We start from the raw sequence: 22760 nt of genomic DNA, 5'->3' as shown, positions 1-22760 counted from the left end.
TAATATATTTACACTGTGATGCTAAAACCACATATATCTAGAAACAACGTATTGCATCAACAAAAGAGCATGTGCCAAGGCCCTAAAACAGGGACATCCTTGACTATTTCTGAAGAGTAGAAGGGAGGAATGCATACTGGAAGCATGATGAGAGAGGACAGTTGTAAAAAGAGCAGTTGGAATTGCAGGAGACAAGCCCTCTTGTAGAGAGACGATGCCAAGGTGAAGGTGACTCCTGAAATGCTCAGGGACCCACTTTCCACTTTGAGAGAAGCACAGAATGAGCAGCAGGCATGTGGGATGGCCTCCTTGTAAATGGCAAGATGAAGGAGCTTCTGTGTTTCTAATTAAGTACAGGGTAACATCATGAAATGTGAATGAGGAGTGATGCCTGAAGTGAAAGTATGAAAGTGCTCTTAAAGACAGGGAAGAATGAACATGATTAGGGAGAACAGACGATTTTATGAGCCCAAATTTAAAGACAGACAGCTGATTTTCTCCATCCTCAAGGGAGGAGGTAAATACATTGAGAGATTATTTACAGATTGCTGAAGAATTGATGCTTTTGAACTGCGGTGCTAGAGAAGACTCTTGAGAGTCCCTTGTACTGCAAGGAGATCCAACCAGTCCATTCTAGAGGAGATCAATCCTGGGTGTTCATTGGAAGGACTGATGCTAAAGCTGAAACTCCAATACTTTGGCCACCTCATGCGACGAGCTGACTCACTGGAAAAGAATCTGATGCTGGGAGGGATTGGGGGCGGGAGGAGACGGGGATGACAGAGAATGAGACGGCTGGATGGCATCACCGACTCGATGGACATGAGTTTGAGTGAACTCTGGGAGTTGGTGATGGACAGGGAGGCCTGGCGTGCTGTGGTTCATGGGGTCGCTAAGAGTCGGACACGACTGAGCGACTGAACTGAACTGAACTGAAAGAATTTGGACTTTGAGCACGGAATGAAGCAGGGCAAAGGCTAATAGAGTGTTGCCAAGAGAATACACTGGTCATAGCAAACACCCTCTTTCAACAACACAAGAGAAGACTCTACACATGGACATCACCAGATAGTCAACATCGAAATCAGATTGATTATATTCTTTGTAGCCAAAGATGGATAAGCTCTATACAGTCACAAAAACAAGACCAGGAGCTGACTGTGGCTCAGATCATGAACTCCTTATTGCCAAATTCAGACTTAAATTGAAGAAAGTAGGAAAAACCGCTAGACCATTCAGATATGACCTAAATCAAATCCCTTATGATTATACAGTGGAAGTGAGAAATAGATTTAAGGGACTAGATCTGATAGACAAAGTGCCTGATGAACTATGGAGGGAGATTCATGACACTGTACAGGAGACAGGGATCAAGACCATCCCCACGGAAAAGAAATGCAAAAAAGCAAAATGGCTGTCTGAGAAGGCCTTAGAAATACCTGTGAAAAGAAGAGAAGCGAAAGCAAAGGAGAAAAGAAAAGATATAAGCATATGATTGCAGAGTTCCAAAGAATAGCAAGGAGAGATAAGAAAGCCTTCCTCAGCGATCAATGCAAAGAAATAGAGGAAAACGACAGAATGGGAAAGACTAGAAATCTCTTCAAGAAAATTAGAGATAGTAAGGGAAAATTTCATGCAAAGATGGGCTAGGTAAAGGACAGAAATGGTATGGACCTAACAGAAGCAGAAGCTATTAAGAAGAGGTGGCAAGAATACACAGAACTGTAAAAAAAGATCTTCACGACCCAGATAATCACGATGGTGTGATCACTCACCTAGAGCTAGACATCCCGGAATGTGAAGTCAAGTGGGCCTTAGAAACCATCAATACGAACAAAGCTAGTGGAGGTGAAGGAATTCCAGTTGAGCTCTTTCAAACCCTGATAGATGATGCTGTGAAAGTGTTGCACTCAATATACCAGCAAATTTGGAAAACTTAGCAGTGACCACAGGACTGGAAAAGGTCATTTTTCATTTCAATACCAAAGAAAGGCAATGCCAAAGAATGTTCAAATTACTGTACAATTGCACTCATCTCACACGCTAGTAAAGTCATGCTAAAAATTCTCCAAGCCAGGATTCAGCAATACGTGAACCGTGAACTTCCAGATGTTCAAGCTTGTTTTAGAAAAGGCAGAAAAACAAGAGATCAAATTGCCAACATCGGCTGATCATCGAAAAAGCAAGAGAGTTCCAGAAAAACATCTATTTCTGCTTCATTGACTAAGCCAAAACCTTTGACTGTGTGTATCACAATAAACTGTGGAAAATGCTGAAAGAGATGGGAATACCAGACCATCTGACCTGGCTCTTGAGAAACCTGTATGCAGGTCAGGAAGCAACAGTAAGAACTGGACATGGAACAGATTGGTTTCAAATAGGAAAAGGAGTACGTCAAGGTTGTATATTGTCACCCTGCTTATTTAACTTCTATGCAGAGTACATCATGAGAAAAGCTGGGCTGGAAGAAGCACAAGCTGGAATCAAGATTGCTGGGAGAAATATCAACAACCTCAGATATGCAGACGATACCACCCTTATGGCAGAAAGTGAAGAGGAACTAAAAAACCTCTTAATGAAATTGAAGGAGGAGAGTAAAAAGGTTGGCTTAAAGCTCAACATTCAGGAAACTAAGATCATGGCATCTGGTCCCATCACTTCATGGTAAATAGATGCGGAAACAGTGGAAACAGTGTCAGACTTTATTTTGGGGGGCTCCAAAATCACTGCAGATGCTGACTGCAGCCATGAAATTAAAAGATGCTTACTCCTTGGAAGGAAAGTTATGACCAATCTAGATAGCATATTAAAAAGCAGAGATATTACTTTGCCAACAAAGGTCCATCTAATCAAAACTATGGTTTTTCCAGTAGTCATGTATGGATGTGACAGTTGGACGGTAAAGAAAGCTCAGCGCCGAAGAATTGATGCTTTTGAACTGTGGTGTTGGAGAAGACTCTTGAGAGTCCCTTGGACTGCAAGGAGATCCGACCAGTCCATCCTAATGATCAGTCCTGGGTGTTCATTCGAAAGACTGATGCTAAAGTTGAAACTCCAATACTTTGACCACCTCATGCAAAGAGTTCACTTATTGAAACAGATCCTAAGGCTGGAAAGGTTTGAGGGCAGGAGGAGAAGGGGACGACAGAGGATGAAATTGTTGGATGGCATCACGGACTTGATGGACATGGGTTTGGGTGGAGTCCGGGAGTTGTTGATGGACAGGGAGGTCTGGCATGCTGCGCAATTCATGGGGTCACAAAGAGTCGGACACGACTGAGCTACTGAACTGAACTGAAATGAAGTAAGTTCTAGGTTCATTTTAACATTGCATGAACTTTCTAAGTACAGGAATGGCGACTTTAACAATTTCAAGTAATATTAAACAGCAAGTACGTTTTTCTCAAGATATTTTCCAATAAATTTTGCAGTAAGCTTCTCAGGCACAACATAGCTACATTGTTTTGATGAAGAAGACTCAACCTCAGACTCCCACGATCTTTTCAGAGAAAGTCACGTACTATTTTATGAAATCATTACCAACTCCTAGCATCAGGATAAAAGGTTCAAAGACACAAAATTTATGACTTGAAGAAAAGATCACATTACAAAGTACTCTCAGTGGGGCAGGTAAGATATTCAATGTCATAAGGTGATTGGTTGACTTGAAAAAGAAGATGGGAAGCCAGGAGAGGGACAGACAGCAAGAAAACTTCAGCCTGGAACCAAAGGAAACAGAAACAATGTCTTTGGAATAGGATCAAGCCTTGTGAGCCTCTTGGCAGCCAAGATCTTCCTAGTTCCTAAAAATGTTTGGCTCCTCAAAGGAAATTTTCCAACAGCCCAAGTCTTATTTTAAGATGGCTGCTGCTGCTAAGTCACGTCAGTCATGTCCGACTCTGTGCGACCCCACAGACAGCAGCCCAACAGGCTTCTCTGACCCTGGGATTCTCCAGGCAAGAATACTGGAGTGGGCTGCCATTTCCTTCTCCAATGCATGAAAGTGAAAAGTAAAAGTGAAGTCGCTCAGTCGTGTCTGACTCTTAGCGACTGCATGGACTGTAGCCTACCAGGCTCCTCTGTCCATGGGATTCTCCAGGCAAGAGTACTGGAGTAGGTTGCCATTGCCTTCTCATTCCCTTACCCCATCTGGTGATGTGATGAGTACCAGAGGTTTGGTTCACTGTCTCATTCAGCTGAGCCAAGCAGGTAATCTCAATGTAGTATCAGGCCAAGTGTCATATACAGAGGTTGTTTGGCCACCTCATGCGACGAGTTGACTCACTGGAAAAGAGTGTGATGCTAGGAGGGATTGGGGGTGTGAGGAGATGGGGACGACAGAGAATGAGATGGCTGGATGGCATCACCAACTCGATGGACATGAGTTTGAGTGAACTCCAGGAGTTGGTGATGGACAGGGAGGCCTGGCGTGCTGTGATTCATGGGGTCGCAAAGAGTCGGACACGACTGAGTGACTGAACTGAACTGAAGAGTCATTGAAAAGGATTTCATGATTTAAGACAACCTTCTATCACTACATGAACGTGATCACTTGCCAGCATCTTTGTGACCAGCCACTGACTACTTCTGCAGAGTCATCAGAGTAATGGATTAATGACTTCTCAGAATAAGTCTGAGATGACGTACAAACTCACATCATAGAGAGCTCACCCCCAGTCAGAGATCCTCTTCTATTCTTGATAAAGCAAAAACCCTCCTTGATTTTCTGCTGTGATGGCTGGACATATCTGGGAAAAGGAGCCCAGAGGAGCTAAATGGTGACTAACCTACCAGCTTGAGCAACTGCAGGATACTTGAGGCGAAGGCCAATCCCAGCCTCCAAAGGAAAGAAGAACTCACCCTTAAGGTTCCAGGGACACAGTCAGGTCAACTAGCTTCTTAGGACACAGTCAGTAGGAAAGTAATCTCTGATGGGTTGAGCCTTTGTCAGCAGTATTTTACAAGCAGGAGACTGACAACCCCAGTGCTCCATGAACCTCCTTGTGGGGTTTAATCCACTCAAGTTCTCAGCTGTACCAGATCCCCTCCAGGACCAGACACTGGTAGACCTATTTGCTAAAAGGATACAAACACTGTCCATCTTTTTCTCGCCATGTCACCAACATGATCCAGAGAGTACAACAGTAAAAAGAGAAGAGAGGGAAGTTAGGAAACCCTACCAAGGGGAGGATGGAGGGCGACACTCACACTATGTTATCAAAATATACAATACATATAGTGTGGCTGAGTATATCTTGTGGAATATATAGATGGTACTTCAGTTCACACAGAATAACACAGAATATGTACTTAGATGAATTTAATAAAATTATCAGTAAAGGAGATCAATGCTGGGTGTTCATTGGAGGGACTGATGCTAAAGCTGAAACTCCAATACTTTGGCCACCTCATTCGAAGAGTTGACTCACTGGAAACGACTCTGATGCTGGGAAAGATTGGGGGCAGGAGGAGAAGGGGATGGCAGAGAGTGAGATGGCTGGATGGCATCACCGACTCGATGGACATGAGTTTGAGTGAACTTCGGGAGTTGGTGATGGACAGGGAGGCCTGGTGTGCTGTGATTCACGGGGTCACAAAGAGTCGGACACGACTGAGCTACTGAACTGAACTGAACTGAATGTGCCTTCTGTCCAAAAATTCAAATTATTTCAAATTCAAATTAATTTCTATAGCTATGTGAGTTTTTTTAAACTGAAGGCAGAAATTTCTAGATTAGCCAGTTTCAAAGGAATTTAGATGGCACATTATAGCTGATAAATACATGTGGAAAATGGTCTGTTATTTAATTTCCTTTCTGACAGCCTGTATAGCTCCACATGTAAGAATTGTTGAAAAAATATGAGGTTCTAAATAAATATCTAGGGCCTATACTGACATTTGTTGTTATTGAGTCACTAAGTCATGTCCTACTCTTTTGTGACCCCATGGACTAAAGACCACTAGGATACTGTCCATGGGTTTTCCCAGGCAAGAATACTGGAGGGAGTTGCTATTTCCTTCTCCAGGGGATGTCCCCAACCCAAGAATAGAACCCACACCTCTTTCACTGCAGATGGGTTCATCCCACTGCACCACCAGGGTAGTCTATATTGAGATCTACTGTTCTTCAGTTGCTAAGTCGTGTCTGACTCTGCGATCCCGTGGACTGTAGCCCACGAGGTTCCTCTGTCCATGGGATCACCCTGACAAGAATACTGGAGTGGGTTGCTGCTTTCTTCTCCAGGGGATCTTCCTGACTCAGGAAGATTCAGGAATTCATACCATATCTCCTGCTTGGCAGGCGGATTCTTGAACACCGAGTCCCCTGTAAAGCCCATTTGAATAAAAACAGCTATGATCTGGAAATCCATTTACTGATTTAAGAGGCTATTTGAGATGTGTAATGAATATAAATTTCACTTTTGTTGTTATTGTTTAGTCTTTAAGTCCTGTCCAACTCTTTGCTACCCCAAGTTCTGCAGCACTCCAGGCTTCCCAGTCCTTCACTATCTCCCAGAGTTTGCTCAAATTCCTGTCCATCTGAGTCAATTAGTCAGTCAGTTAGGTGGATGCTATCTAACCATCTCATTCTCTGCCACCCTCTTCTCCTTTTGCCTTCAATCTTTCCCAGCATCAGAGTCTTTCCCAATGAGCTGGCACTTTGCATCAGGCTGCCAAAATATTGGAACTTCAACTTCAGCATAAGTCCTTCCAATGAATATTCAGCGTTGATATCCATTGGGATTGACTGGTTTGATCTTGCAGTCCAAGGGACCCTCAAGAGTATTCTCCAGCACCACAGTTCAAAAGCACCAATTCTTCGGCACTCACCCAAGAATGCACTCTTTACAGCCAACTCTCACATCCATCCATACATGACTACCGGAAAAACCATAGCTTTGACTAGACAGTCCTTTGTTGGTAAAGAGATGTCTCTGCTTTTCAATATGCTATCTAGGTCGGTCATAGCTTTTCTTCCAAGGAGCAAGCATCTTTTAATTTCATGGCTACAGTCACCATCTGCAGTGATTTTGGAGCTCAAGAAAATAAAATCTGTCACAGTTTCCACTTTTTGCCCATCTATTTCCCATGAAGTGACAGGACCAGATGCCATGATCTTAGTTTTCTGAATGTTGAGTTTCAAGTCAGCTTTTTCACTCTCCTCTTTCACTTTCATCAAGAGGCTCTTTTGTTCCTCTTCACTTTCTGCCATAAGGGTGGTGTCATCTGCATATCTGAGGTTGTTGGTATTTCTCCTGGCAATCTTGATTCCAGCTTGGCTTCATCCAGCCTGGCATTTCACATGATGTACTCTGCATGCATGCATGCTGAGTCACTTCAGTTGTGTCCAACTCGTTGTGACCCCATGGACTATAGCATGCCAGGCTTCTCTGTCCATAGGATTCCCCAGGCAATAAAACTGGAGTGGGTTGCCATTTCCTACTCAGTTGATCTTCCTGACCCAGAGATCAAACCCATGTCTCTTATGTCTCCTGCACTGGCAGGCAGGTTCTTTACCACTAGCACCACCTGGGAAGCCTCTGCATATAAGTTAAACAAAAAGGGTGACAATATACAGCTTTGTCTTACTCCTTTCCCAATTTTGAACCAGTCAGTTGTTCCACATAAGGTTCTAACTGTTGATTCTTGACACATATGCAGGTTTTGCAGAGGACAGGTAAGGTAGCCTAGTATTCCCATCTTTTTAAGAGTTTTCCACAGCTTGTTGTGATCCACACTGTCAAAGGCTTTCATGTAGTCGGTGAAACAGATGCTTCTCTGGAGTTCCCTTGCTTTCTCTATGATCCAACAAATGTTGGCAATCCGACCTCTGGTTCCTCTGCCTTTTCTAAACCCAGCTTGTATATCTGGAAGTTCTGGTTTCATGTACTGCTGAAGCCTGGCTTGAAGGATTTTGAGCATAACCTGACTAGCATGTGAAATGAGTACAACTGTATGGTAGTTTGAACGTTCTTTGGCATTGCCCTTCTTTGGGATTGGAATGAAAACTGGCCTTTTCCAGTTCTGTGGCCACTGCTGAGTTTTCCAAATTTGCTGACATATTGAGTGCAGCACTTTAACAGCATCATCTTTTAGGATTTTAAATAGCTTAGCTGAAGTAAATTTCACCAGAGTTTTTCTAGGTAATTGTAAAAAGTTTACTATTAAAAGGATCCCATAGCTTATTATTACATTATTATTTAAATTCTATATTAAAATTTACAGTCAGAGTATTAGCTGTTACATAATTTTAATCTCTTGGTTTTTCTTATTCTTGCCTGTTTTATGGTGTGAATTCCAACACTTTCACATGGAGTTTGGAAATTAATTACAGTTCTTTCATTCACATTGTATCATCTTGTCTGCTATGGTCCAAATGTTTGTGTTCCTTCAAATTCATATTTGAACCCCAAAGTGGTATTGGAACGTGAAGGCTTAGTTCATGAGGGTGGAGCCCCATGAATGGGATTGGTGTTCTAATAAAGGAGACTCCACAGCACTTCCATCATGTGCAGATACAGTGAGAAGGCTCCTGGCATGAATGAAGATGCAGGCCTTTCCTGCACACTAGCTGCTGGCACCTTGATCTTGTCCCAGCCTCCAGAGAGTGAGAAATATGTGTCTGTTGTGGGTGTTTGTTAAAGCAATCTGAGAGGACTCAGCTACTGTCCTAACAGAGTGAAACCTCTTTCTTAGATACACTAAATGTACTCTAGCCCTGATGAGAAAATAAACAACATAAAAATAAAAATGGAGAGAACTAAAGCAGCAAGAAGCCAAGAAGACCAAGCCTAGTTTTCATTGATATCTGCTTCCTATGCTTCGCCCCCACTACACACATGCTCACACACAAACACACACACACACACACTCATGCACACACACATTTCTACCCACATTTTTGGGGAGGGAGGGCAGGTGAATGAAGAACATGACTCCCCATTTTATGCTTACATGGCCTCTGGATAATCTTTTGAACAACCAATTTTTTTACTTGTCAGAATTTCAACTTTTCAACCACATCTCTCACTTTAAGGCAAAAATACAAGATGCTGAAAATATCCCAAGGAAACATTATCTAGATTCTTTTTAGAATAACACCATGGCTTAGTTGATATGTGCCACTTTTTTCTCTTACAGTTAAGTCTGATTTTTGCTAAAATTCCAACTCTCATTCTATATACTGGTGTTTTAAGGAAGTCACTTAATGTTTTCCAATTAAGGCAGCGTTAAATAATTCCCTTTACTCTTCCCAAACCACTAAAGTTCACAGTGGTATGGATTAAAATATACATTATTATGATTACTCTTTAGCCCTGTTGGAGTCTTAGTCAAAGATTCACAACAGGGACCTCCTTGGTGGTCCAGCGGTTAATAACCTGCCTGCCAATGCAGGGGGCCCAGGTTCAACCCCTGGCCTGGGAACTAAGCTCCCACACGCTGCTGGGCAACTAGGCCCATGCATCACCACTACTGAGCCCACGCTCTAGAGCCCACCAGCTGCAACCACTGAGCCTGTGTGCCACAGCACAGACCTAGCGCAGCCATAAACAAGTTAAATTTTAAAAGAAGATTCACAACATTTGGAGATAAACCTTTGCTCCAAGATAACCACCTGTGCCCCATTCCTGGCTGTGAGGCAGACATACTTACTCTAAAACAAAACAAAAAGCAGTGCTAAGTCAACACAGGAGACACAGATTGCTAAGGTCACCATGCTGGAAGTCAAAATTACTAACAACCAGCAGTGGTGGAGCATCATGGGAAGGCTTGGTGGCTTCCAGGATAACCCGGGAAGCCAAGGGACTCCTCAGGGTTCCAGACAGCAAACAGTCTGGTTTCCGAATTCACAAGACTTCATTATGAGACCTGGCGAGAGGTTATTCTCACCAGGAAGCCTCATATTTACTCATCCCCATAAATATTGGTGGCGCCACCTCATAAAGCTCTGTGGGAACCATACCATATGTCAGCACACGTAGACCCTTTTTTCAACTCTGAAAATGGCTCTAGGAAACTTTACTGAAAGCCTCTAAAGTAAGAAGGTGATATGAATTATAGGCCTTTGTGGTTATGATATGGGAAATCCGTCCTGAGGGAATCTGTTCTTACAGCCCAATTACATCAACTCAATCTAAGGGGGCTGTTTTTCACTTGCTTGAAAAACAGCCTTGCTTTATAGTAACAGTAATGCTCCAAACCTTAGATTTATAAGGTTCTTCTTCTTCAGATTTCAGAATGTTTCATGGATATCTCTTAATTAATCGGAGGACATGGCCTCACTTACTATAATCAACTCCAGTGAAACTCAAGGCCAACGTGCCATGCAACCATGAACCCAGCCCACAGGGCAGACAGACCTGAGCCCATACAGCACCGTCCCGTCAGGGTGGAGGCGGATCATGCGGTTCTTCACCGTCACTCCATGCACAAATGACTTTTTGTCATTTAAGAAATATGTGTCAGGCACCCAGAGCTGGTCAGCCACTCGATTGTCCAGCGTGAGGTTGAGAGGGATCCCAGAATAGGCGAGCCTTTTATCTCTCCAGTATTGTTGAAAATACATGGTCAAGGTGTAATCCTGGGGGGAAAAAAGAAAAGAAAAATGGAGTTTGTGCTCAACCACAGGTAAGTTTCCTCCACAACTGGCCCCATTCAGGTTGGAATCCATGAGAAGTGGGTTATTTTCGGACAGGGTTAGGAAGCAGTGGTTGCTTTCTTGTAAATACAAACACTGGTTTTAACAGGTGTACATCATGTCTATAAGCACTCTGTTTTATTTAGGTAAGAAGCAGACTAGACAAATTGGCATTTAAGAGACACCCTAAATAAAGCCAAAAAAAAAAAAGTCATCATAAAATTAGAGTGCTGGCAGGGAACCCAGACATTACCTAGGTCCTCCTCCTCCCACCAGGCATACTTATGCCTGAGCAGCCAACAATAGGCCAATCCTGGCTACAGACTCTCAGCAGTTTAGGCTCTTCCTCTCCTTCCTTCCACCCTCTGCACAGTTGTACGTGGGACCCTCTAGAAAAAGCCACCAGCTGGGGACAGGATGGCCTGCGGGAAGTCTCTATGCGTCACGTGTCCTTCTAGATTGCAAGGCCAGTACCACACACTAATCTGGCCCTGTCATCACCCGAGAGGAAGACACTTAGAGAAAATGGGACCAAAGCTGGATGTGGGAGGAGGCACTACACTAGGTGCAACCCCCACAAAATAAGCAGCAAAATAGGCAGGTGACCCCATGGTTTTGTTCTGCAAAGTAGTTAGTGCAACAAGAAAGTGGGGGGGAAGACAAATCAGAGGCTGAGCATGGAAATTCTATTTTTAAATTTCTATTCCTTTTGGCAATCACTGTTCAAGTCCAGAGTGATCAGGTCTAAAAACCCGGTCATGCTCACGGGACATCCTGAACTGCATGGTGGAAGGATCCAATCTAAAAACCCAAAGGAGTCTGTAAACTCTCCAGCCAGGGAAGAAGAAATTACTGTTGTTACAGGCAGGAGCATGAGGGCTCCGCACTGGCAGAGCACATCCGCTGTGCAGGCAATGAGGGGCAGACGGCAAACCAGTTGAAGAATCTTTCCCATACATGGGTCTCCTGACACCGAATCCAGTTCTTCTCGCCACCTCACAGGGCAGTTCTCAGAGCTGCCCGTGTCACTGACGGTCTGTCGCTCGCCACAAGGCTGCTGGAGCAGAGGAGCCTCCAAAATGACAAAGCACCCCTGGGCTCCTCTCCAGGTGCCGTCACAGACAGGGAGGTGACAGAACCAATACATGCTTTGCAACTACAAACAAAAGAAAGTTTAAGCTAGAGGGCCCATAAAAAATCAGAGAGGGGTAAACAAAACTTGGAAAATGCCTGAGGGGCCCATTTTGTTATTTTTTTTATTCTATTCATACTCGCTCAGTTGTGACCGACTCTTTGCGGCCCCATGGACTGTACCCCGCCAGACTCCTCTGTCCGTGGACTTCTCTAGGCAAGAATATTGGAGTAGGTTGCCATTTCCTTCTCCAGGGGATCTTCCCAACCCAGGGAGCGAACCCAGGTCTCCTGCATTGAAGGCATATTCTTTACCGTCTGAGCCACAAGGGAAGCCCTTTATTGAAGCTTTATTGCAACTAGAAAGAAAGTTAGCATTTGAGTAGAGGCGAAGAAACAGGCACATTTTCCTGCTCACTTCCATGGCAAAGGTCCGTGCCTGGTATTAATTGTGTGAAGCACACATACACACACATACAAAGTCCCACCACCAATTAAAGATTCTCACAAAGCAGGTGGTATTGAAGCCTTGGTCATCCAGACACAAGGTAGGGGAACGAAAAGTCACACAAGAACTGTTGCTGTTACCGAACTGATGAGAAACCCCAGGAGTGCAGTTTTGCTGGAACATTGGGTGCAAGAGGGGGAAAGTATAGAGTGGTGGGCAAGGCTGGACTGCAGCAGTGACCAGAAAGTGGAGAAACTCGAACACTGGCTCCAAAGCAATGAACACTGAAGGTTTCTAAGCAGCAAGTGACATAACCACGTGTATCAACCACGTCTTTCAGTTTTTGATTTCTCATGCTTTAACATGCCCCCTCCTCTTGGTGTCTGCTGGTGACAAACTCTCTTTTCAATGAGAACTGTCTCCTTATCTGGTGGCCTTGCCATACCTGAATAATAATAAAACCTATGTTTTAAATTCAAGCTGTGGGTGAGGAAGATCAGTTTTGCAATGGTGAGTTCAGTGGGTAACAGGGATGATGAGCAAAGCCCTCAGTGAGTGGGAGATCCTGTTGGGGGGTGATGAGGGCGGACAGAGAAAAGGGCTGTTGGTTAGCAAGCCACAAGTAGTAGGTTTGATGCAGACGCTCAGGATGTGGACGGGCCTGTAAAGTTCACAATCATGTCCCAGCACTACCATAACGTCAGTAAATGTAGGTGATGGATTTTAACTGAAGTATGCAAAGTTTTGGTGGCATAACGAGATTGAGGTAAATTAGCAGGAGCAGCTAAAGGATTTTCAATTTAAATATAACTCTCTGAATTGCATTCTTTTGAAATATAAGAGTTTCATCTGTTTCTCCCCTGGTTTCTAAGCCCTCCTCCTCCGCCCGAGTCGTGAAGTCTAGCACTGCTCTGCCATCTCGCTTACAGCTGGTGCTCACGTGGGCTGCCATGCGGGTGGGGCGCCGCCATGTGTCAGCTGCCCCGGGAGCCCAGCTGTCATTCAGCCTGCAAGCTCAGAGCAGGGTCTGATTTTGAGTTCTGCTGCTCTCCACAGCATCAGCAGCACTGCTCAGTTCTGGTCTTGGGTGTTTGCTGAGTGACTTGAGTGGACTGAGGTACTGGAGAGCTTAGGATAAACACAGGGATAAAAAGTAGCAGCACTTAAATGCAAATGTGCTGCATGGGCCGTGGCTTGGAAAGCAAGGGCACTGTGACTTCAGCGGGATACCAGTCAGCATCTCACCTCATTCTCCTGCAGAGAAAGAAGAGGTAGATAAAGGAATAAAAGTGGATAAAGGAGAGGTGACTGTACAGGTGCAAGCCCCCTCTGCTGTCTTGGGCAGTTGTGGGGCCACAGCACCGACTCCTGGGAGGTGTGTTAGGGAACACCGTTCACATGCCAGCAGTGGCCAACCTGTCTTGACAACAACAAGCACCAGGCCTTATGCGAGATCATCTTATTTAAATACAAGGCAGGGGTTGCTGTTGTTCTCATTACCATCCCCGAATAATGAAGAAAGAAAAATTTAGAGTTCATATACTTTGCCTCCCCACCCCCAGTTACACAAGCAACTGGGGGAACTGGGATTTGAAGTTGAGGCCGTTTTGGTCTTTGACCTTAGCACTGGAGGTAGACTCAGGTACAGTCCACCCTGACAGCACTCAGCTTTCTGTTTAGGTCTAAGTCCAACCACCGAATGAGGCTGGCACTGGGAACTTGGGAGGCCCTGATTAAAAGCATTGGTTTCCTAGGAGTTGGGATTTAGTGGAGAGAGGTCAGGCAATGACAGGGGACAGGGAAAATGCAACTGTATCTTCATCTAGATTTCTCCAGGCCACTGAGAACTGGGACTCTCTAGGGTATGATGCATAAATGTGAGTTTTTCAGTTTGAGTTGGTTCAAACTATGATAGCTCATCAGGACTTCCCAGCTGGCGCCAGTGGTAATGAATCCGCTTGCTACTGCAGGAGACATAACAGACTTAGGTTCGATCCCTGGGTCAGGAAGATACTCTAGCATAGGGAATGGCAACTTACTTCAGTATTCTTGCCTGGAAAATTCCCAGGACAGAGGATGCTGGCAGGCTACAGTCCATGGGGCCACAGAGAGTTGGACACGACTGAATGACTGAGCACACAAACACAACAGCTCATTAAAATCACTGGGTTAATAAACAGCAGTAAGATTCTCTCTGAACCACCTCCTCGATTAATGGATATAAAAACAAAAATCAACAATTAGGACCTAATAAAACATAAAAGCTTTTGCACAGCAAAGGAAACAATAAACAAGATGAAAAGAAAACCCTCAGAATGGGAGAAAATAGTTACAAACAAAGCAACTGAAAAAGGGTTAATCTTCAAAATATATAAGCAACTCATACAGCTCAATATCAGAAAAACAAACAACCCAATCAAAAAATGAGCAGAAGACCTAAACAGACATTTCTGCAAAGAAGACATAAAGATGGCCAATAAACATGAAAATATGTTCAATATTCATCATTAGAGAAATGCAAATGCAAAACTGTAATAGGATATCACTTCATACCAATCAGAATGGCCATCATCAAAATTCTACAGTCCATAAGTGCTGGAGAGGGTGTGGAGAATAGGGAACCCTTATGCACTGTTGGTGGCAATGTAAACTGATACAGCCATATGGAAAACAGTGTGGAGATTCCTTAAAAAACTAGGAATAAATCTAAAATACGACCCAGCAATCCCACTACTGAGCATATACCTTGAGGAAATGATAACTGAAAAAGACACATGTACCCTAATACTCACTGCAGCATTATTGACAATGCCCAGGACAGGAAAGCAACCTAGACAGCCATCAACAAATGGATAAGGAGGATTTGGTACATTTTTAGAATAGAATATTACTTAGCCATAAAAAGGAACAAATTTGAGTCAGTTGTAGGGAAGTAGATGAACCTAGAGCCTCTTACACAGAATGAAGTAAATAGAAAGAGAAACACAAGTATCACATACTAACGCATATATATGGAATCTAGAAAAATGGTACTGATGAATCTAGTAGAGAATGGACTTGTGGGCACAGTGGGGGAAGGTGAGGGGGAATGATTTTAGAAAGTAGCATTGACATAATAGTATAAATATACATTGACATATACAGCATAGTATACATGTATAAAATAGATAGTGGGAAGTTGCTAAATAACACAAGCAGCCCAGTCTTGTGCTGTGATGACCTAGAGGGTGGGATGGTGGTAGGAGAGGGAGGTTCAGAAGGGAAGGGATTTATAGATATGACTGATTCATACTGTTGTATAGCAGAAACCAAAACAAAATTGTAAAGCAATTTTCCAAATAAAAAATTTTTTAAATCAATCAGTTCAGTTCAGTTGCTCAGTCGTGTCCAACTCTTTGCGACCCCAGGAATCACAGCACGCCAGGCCTCCCTGTCCATCACCAGCTCCCGGAGTTCACACAAACTCATGTCCATTCAGTCGGTGATGCCATCCAGCCATCTCATTCTCTGTCGTCCCCTTCTCTTCCTGAAGGACTGATGCTAAAGCTGAAACTTTAAATCATTATGTAAGACAAAATGTCTAGAATATCTCTCTCCCTCCACCCCCTGCCCTTCTCTCCCTTTGTTATAAAAAGTTCATGATGAACTTGGAATAAGCATGAAAAAGTATTGAGGAATTGTATTCAAAACAAAGACACCTTCTTACAAGAATCTTACAAATAAAAGCATTCAATTAAAGGGCAATTCATGCCTCAGGGCTTCTGTTAGGGATCATATAAAGTCCTTTGATAACTTGAAGTCAAGGCCCTCTCCATTCTCTCCTTTTTTTACATATGTGTATTAAATCAAACAGCATGAAACACTAAAGTCCAAGGCTAGGCCTATCCCCGCAGGCTTTATACTGCCTTCACAAAGTGAAAGTCGCTCAGTCGACTCTTTGTGACCACATGGACTATACAGTCCATGGAATTCTCCAGGCCAGATTATTGGAGTAGGTAGCTGTTCTCTAATCCAGGGGATCTTCCCAACCCAGGGATCGAACCCAGGTCTCCTGCATTGCAGGTGGATTATTTACAGCAAACACTACTAGGTAGGGCTCCATAAACGAATAAGTCATTTGTTTAGAATTTGTGTCATATTTTCTCATTGAAAAAACATGACACAAGTGTTGCTAGATTTTACCCCATATTACAAAATTCCATTTCATACAAAAGACAGAAGCCACAGTTTCTGAGTAGGACACTAGCCCAGCCCATGATCCCATGGTTGGGAGTCAATGTGCTGAGGCAGCAGAGGATGCAGACTGTGAAATACAGTCTGAGGAGGCTGCGAACAAGCATTCTTAAACATGAGGCATTCAAGGACCAAGAATCTGTGCATAGGTGACTGTCCTTATAAAATCCCCTGAGAATATACAAACAGCAGCAGGAACAACAAATAACAAAAAAATAAAACCTTTGGGTGTATAACTCAAGCAGCTCAAACAAATTGTAATAAGAGATAAACAACAACATTTCTTCCTGCTTGTGGAAATTTCTTGGTATTTATCAAAATAAGATGAAAAGAATATATATTTGAAAGTGGAAATACTGCTCATTATTCTGCAATTAGATAACTGACTAGATTTCCTCAGCACAGGAAATGAAAAAATTTACTAACCCTGAGAAAGAAAGGCAATCTCCAAGCCAAATTTAAATATTTAACTGCAGCTGTGAAAGCCACAGGACACCTGCATTTGCATCTGGTTCAGCAAGTATATGAGCCCAAAACCTCACAGGTAAGTTGTTCTTAGGTCAGGGAAGACAGGAAATTGTTTCAAGAAGCTTACATAAGCCCTCAGTGGTGGAGGCTTCCTTTGCAGGCATTTCTGCAACTAAAATTAGGCTGGGGAAATCTTGGCACTTTTTAAAACAAAATTTATTTTTAAAAATCTTAATTCATTCCTTTCAACGGTCAAAAAATGAGTATCCAACACTGCATCCATCTCCCCTCTCACAACAGATTTTCCTGGTACCTAGGTTTCCATTTGTTGAATCCATGTGGTTCAGTTCAGTTCAGTTCAGTTGCTCAGTCATGTCCAACTCTTTGCAACACCATGAATCACAGCACGCCAGGCCTCCCTGTCCATCACCAACTCCCGGAGTTCACTCAAACTCAAACTCATCGAGTCGGTGAGGCCATCCAGCCATCTCATCCTCTGTTGTCCCCTTCTCCTCCTGCCCCTAATCCCTCCCAGCATCAGAGTCTTTTCCAGTGAGTCAACTCGTCGCATGAGGTGGCCAAAGTATTGCAGTTTCAGCTTTAGCATCAGTCCTTCCAATGAACACCCAGGATTGATCTCCTCTAGAATGGACTGGTTGGATCTCTTTGCAGTCCAAGGGACTCTCAAGAGTCTTCTCCAGCACCACAGTTCAAAAGCATCAATTCTTTGGCAATCAGCTTTCTTCACAGTCCAGCTCTCACATCCATACATCACTGGAAAAGCCATAGCCTTGACTAGACGGACCTTTGTTGGCAAAGTAATGTCTCTGCTTTTTAATATGCTCTCTAGGTTGGTCATAGCTTTCCTTCCAAGGAGTAAGCATCTTTTAATTTCCTGGCTGCAATCAGCATCTGCAGTGATTTTGGAGCCCAGAAAAATAAACTCTGACACTGTTTCCACTGTTTCCCCATCTATTTCCCATGTGGTTACAATCCAGCAAAACCCTGCAGTCCACCCCATTCACCCTCATCCCCACCAACATAATACAAAGGCCCCCTCCACGTCCCTTGCCTTTTGCTTGTGGAAAAACTGGTATCTCCCAGGCCTCCCTGAGTAACAGAGGAGCAGTCTCAAGCAGTTCACGATCAGGACAATAGAGTCACAGGATCTTTCAGTGTCTGATGCATTCCTGGGTCACTGTACAGATACTATAATCGCCACCAGAGGGGAAAAGCTAACTGCATCATGACCAGACTGTAGCCATGATATAAGCTGCTCAATCTTGAGCAGTTCTGAGTCTATGGCTAGCACTTCAAAGGCTGGGATTAACATTAGCACTGAGAATCATCTACGTCTTGGTGGAGGTTTAGTCACTAAGCCACGTCTGAATCTTGTGACCCCATGGACTGTAGCCCGCCAGGCTCCTCTGTCCACGGGATTTTCCAGGCAAGAATACTGGAACCGGTTGCTATTTCCTTCTCCAGGGCATCTTCCCGATCCAGGAATTGAACCCAGGTCTCCTGCATTGCAGGCAGATTCTTTACTGACTGAGCTACAAGGGAAGCATCTGTCTATACCTTTGTGGGCATCAAAAATAATTGTAGCCCATACATATAAGCAGGCAACTAAAACCGTCAGCAGAGAGATGCGACAGACACATTTCTCAGTATCTTCCACTCAGAATACACCACCCTATGTCCGCATGAAAAAGTTACAGAAGACAGACCTTTGCCCCTAACCCCAGAGAAATGGAATGTTGTCTGACAAGTCTAAGCAGCTCTTTTGCCCATTTCTGATTTCCTTGGGCCTTAATTAGAAAAATGAGATCACTTGGTAACATTTAATCTAACTACTGAATGTATAAAATGCCTTGCCTAACCTATTATTTTCCTCAGTTTAAAGAAGTAAGAATGAAGAACTATGTCGTTAAAGAATGATGGACTCTCCATTCCCAGCTTCCCACTCAGCAAATCTGCAGGCAGACCATGTGGGCAAGACAAGCTTCCGAACGAAGATCAGGAGAAGTCAGCAGGTCTGCACACAACAGAAAAATGATGAAGAAGAATACGGCCTTCTACCATGAAGAGTAACTGAGATTGCTTCCTTTCTTTCTCTTTAAAAATTGTCATGGCTGAGCGGAATCTTTGGAGTTGCTCTCAGAACATGAGTCCACTTTCTCCCCAGATCAGTGGCTTCTCTGATGGAAGCAACTTTCCTTTATACTAACACTTGCCTTTCAATCATTGGCTTTCAAGCAGCAAGCATCTGAACCTAAGTTCAGACACGGTGATCTGTGAAAATAAAGCGGGACACCTCCTCTGATCCCCTCTCGTCCTCCCTCCCTCTGCCTCGAGCCTGCACTCAATATCTGCCACAGGCCGAGAACTGCTATGTACTGTGGACCCAGAGATGAGGAGGGCATCATCTGTACCTTGAAGTAGCTCACATTCTGGTGGGGTATTCATAAAATCAAATCGAGTATAATGAAAGTGACCAAGAGAAGGCACTTTAAACTCAAACATGCCCAGGTTTCAAGTCTGCCTTTTCACTGTCTTAAGCACACTCACCCAAATGGAAAGTCTGCCTGACACACACTCTGAAGTGACTAGCATCACAGAGGGCACACACGAAGAGCCAAGATGTGTACAATAATGCAAAAGAAGTATATATTTAGGGAATATCTACTAAGTCTGGAGCTGGGAGGAAGCTGGTGTGTGAATGCAGAGGAAGGTCGCTGAAATTTTCTGGTCTTTATATAGCTACTGCATCCACCAAAAGGCTCACAGTCTATAATTTTTATTCATCTACTTAAATGCCAAGTATATTTAGAAGATGAACCAGTCACCTCTGGATAAAATCTGGATGGGCTGCTGAAAATAGTTAACAAGTTCCCCAGTCCTCTATAGCCACATGAAAAACTGGCAAAGGATATAAATTATTTTGAAAATTGCTTTTCTTTTCATGTATGAAAAGTTGCCATAGCTATTTTTCTGGACTACAGTAAGTCTGAAATGCAAAATGATTATACTGATTTTCACTCAAAGGACAAAAAAAAAAAAAAATGTAGAATCAGAAGAAATCTAGAATTCAACCTAAACCGAAGAAAACCAGGAAAATGTAAGAGAGGCCCTTGGCTACATAAATTTCCAGCAAAGGCTACTATGCAGAGGGTGATGGAGCAGGATGCCTCAGACCACTGAGTTGGCTCCTTTCCCTGTGTCTTACCTCTGAGTCTCAATAACTTCTTGTGGAGAAATGAAACTAAAAATGCTCATTTTATAAAAGTGCTCTAGCAATTAACTGAGCTAACAAATATTAACACAGAGCTTGATTCATAACAGGTATTTCAGGGCCAGTCATCCTCCCCAGAACTCTTCAACACCCAATGCAAAAGAATCCTCTTTATTAGGTGGGCTCCCAGCTGACTGCTCCATGCCAAGTACACACCAAACTCCCCATCCCCCAAAAAACCTACTGTGCTCTATTACCCCAAGATGCCAGCAAGAAAGACTCAGCCTAATGATTTGGTGCAGAATCCTCAGCACTACCAGAAGCAGACCTCATTCTTTGTTTCTAAAATCCCAAATTCCATCTTTTACTCAATATACAAATAAAATTGCAAATATTTTTCCTGAAATGTAACAGGTCACTAGATTTTCCATAAAATATTTTTTTCTGCTGTGAAATATACTGAAATCACCAATTTAAACACAAATTTATAAAACAGCTATAGCACGAATGAAAATACCAAACCAGCCATCCTACTGAGCCATGATCCACTATGGCTAATCCAACCTTCTGGTGCTCTGGGACTCACCTCCCTCCCACCCCTCCCATTGTATAGTCAATTGACCCCTCTGTATACAAAGAACATTTCACTAAGTGTCCTGTGCACAGCCCCCTTTAATTGTAAATTGATTCTCCCAAACTAAACACTCAGGAACCAGGAGCAAGGCTAGAAACATCTCCTGTTCTGAACTCCAGCCTCAAGTTTTTGTTCCTCCATCGGTCGTGCTGTGCTGTTTCTCAGTTCAGTTGTGCCTGACTCTTTGTGACCCCATGGACTGTTCCTCTGTCCATGGATTTTCCAGGCAAGAATACTGGAGTGAATTGCCATTTCCTTCTCAAGGGGATCTTCCTGGCCCAGGGATCAATCCTGACCTTGCATTGCAGACAGATTCTTTACCACTGAGCCATCAGGGAAGCCTCCTCCATCAGTCTCTGGCTTATTTCATTTTTCTGAGATGTCCACAGATGGATTCAGCGTCTTCTGAATCTGTCCATCCAGACGCCCCATATGCAAACCAAGAGTTCAATGTGTCTAAAATTAACTCATTATCTTTCTATTCCAAATCTCTTCCCCATTCTCTACTAGCATCTATCCACTATTTCAATCAAACCAACACCAGAGGCTATACACAAACCTCTTCTCTCTTTCACATCTGAAATCCAGCATTAATTCCATCACTGGGTTCTACTGACCTTATATCCTAAATACCCTCAACATCTAGATCTGGATCATGAGTCAGCAGCAACTGTAGGAGGGTGGGGAGAGTTTCCACTAATGTCCCCATGACAGCGGATCAGAGGTGAGCTCCTGGACTCCCAAACTGCACCCCAGAAGAATGCTTACCTATGGTGTCTGGAGTAGGCTGAGTCCAATTCCAGACTTCTAATATATGACGAGTTAAACATAAAAAATACAAGATGACCAGATGTCTCACAGTCCACCTGGGAACAGATGTTCTAACTCAGCACAAACACTGTATGAATGAACTTCTGGAATGCGCTTATAAACTGAGGAGGAGTTGTTTCATATTATCCTTTATTTTAAATGTGTATTCATCTGAATAACACTCATTAAAGACATCAAACTCTTCAGAAAATTATAAATACAGTCTGCAACATATGTGTATTTTCAGATACAAAGCTTTATTTTCTAGCAACTACCTTTGATTAACAGGTTTATAAAGAGGATGAAAGTGAAAGTGTTAGTTGCTCAGTTGTGTCCAACTCTTTTCAATCTATTGGACTGTATTCTGCCAGGTTCCTCTGCCCATGGAATTCTCCAGGAAAGAATACTGGCGTGGGTTGCCATTTCCTTCTCCAGGGAATCTTCTCAACCCAGGAACTGAACCCAAGACTCCCACACTGCAGGCATATTCTTCACTGTCTGAGCTACCAGGGAAGCCCAACTATAAAAAGGATGCAGTGATTCAAATTCATCATCTATCCAAAGGAGCTCCAAGCACTGGCTGTGAGACACAGCCATACTGCTCATGCAAGGGACCTTCCACACCTTTGTATCTGAAGGACACTTGAGCTGGGAGAATGTAACACCTGGAGAAGTGAGGGATTTGTCCATGTTCTGACGGTGTGGCATTTCTCAAGCCTCTGTGCTTTTCCCTTGCTTGAGCACCGTGCCTGCAGATGACCGTGAGGTTAAGAATTCGACATCCTGAAGTAGTCACGGTCATCTCCTGGTTTACATGGCTTACAGAGTTCTTATTGTTGCTTTACAGAACTGAGCGTTCCTCTGAATTCCTTCACGAGAGCAGACAAGGGGGAAAAAATGCTTCAAGAAGGGCATATATTTATCATAAAGTAAAGAATGAATATTTCCATTGTTAACCAAGAAACTCCACCCCTATAAACTTAAACTGTGGGTATTCAAGTGTCCTTTGATTTTACACATATACCTCTATAGCAGGATTTCACATTGGATTTTCCCTCCTCAAAGAAAAAACATGGAGACTAGTGATGCCAGACATTCTATAGTACTTTCAGTTTCTAAGCAGAAGTGCTACGTTTAGACAGCACGTCTACTCATTTCTGAGATC

The 22760-nt window shown here is 43.4% G+C and overlaps 1 protein-coding gene across 2 annotated transcripts in view; it reads right to left on the bottom strand.

Annotated features, from left to right (window-relative positions):
* Positions 1-22760, bottom strand: part of GABRB3 (gamma-aminobutyric acid type A receptor subunit beta3) — a 299133-nt gene that overhangs the window by 81076 nt on the left and 195297 nt on the right. For both annotated transcript variants that reach the window (XM_088829723.1, XM_055417672.2), the window contains exon 4: positions 10362-10582. In XM_088829723.1, coding sequence (XP_088685849.1) covers positions 10362-10582 — 221 coding nt within the window. The remainder of the gene's footprint in view (positions 1-10361; positions 10583-22760) is intronic.

This window comes from Moschus berezovskii, chromosome 21 (assembly GCF_049115385.1).
Source record: "Moschus berezovskii isolate FMDL1 chromosome 21, NW_MosBer_1.0, whole genome shotgun sequence".
Lineage (NCBI taxonomy): Eukaryota > Metazoa > Chordata > Mammalia > Artiodactyla > Moschidae > Moschus > Moschus berezovskii.
The sequence above is the reverse complement of the archived record's forward strand: the minus strand, read 5'-3'. Positions and strand labels throughout refer to the sequence as shown.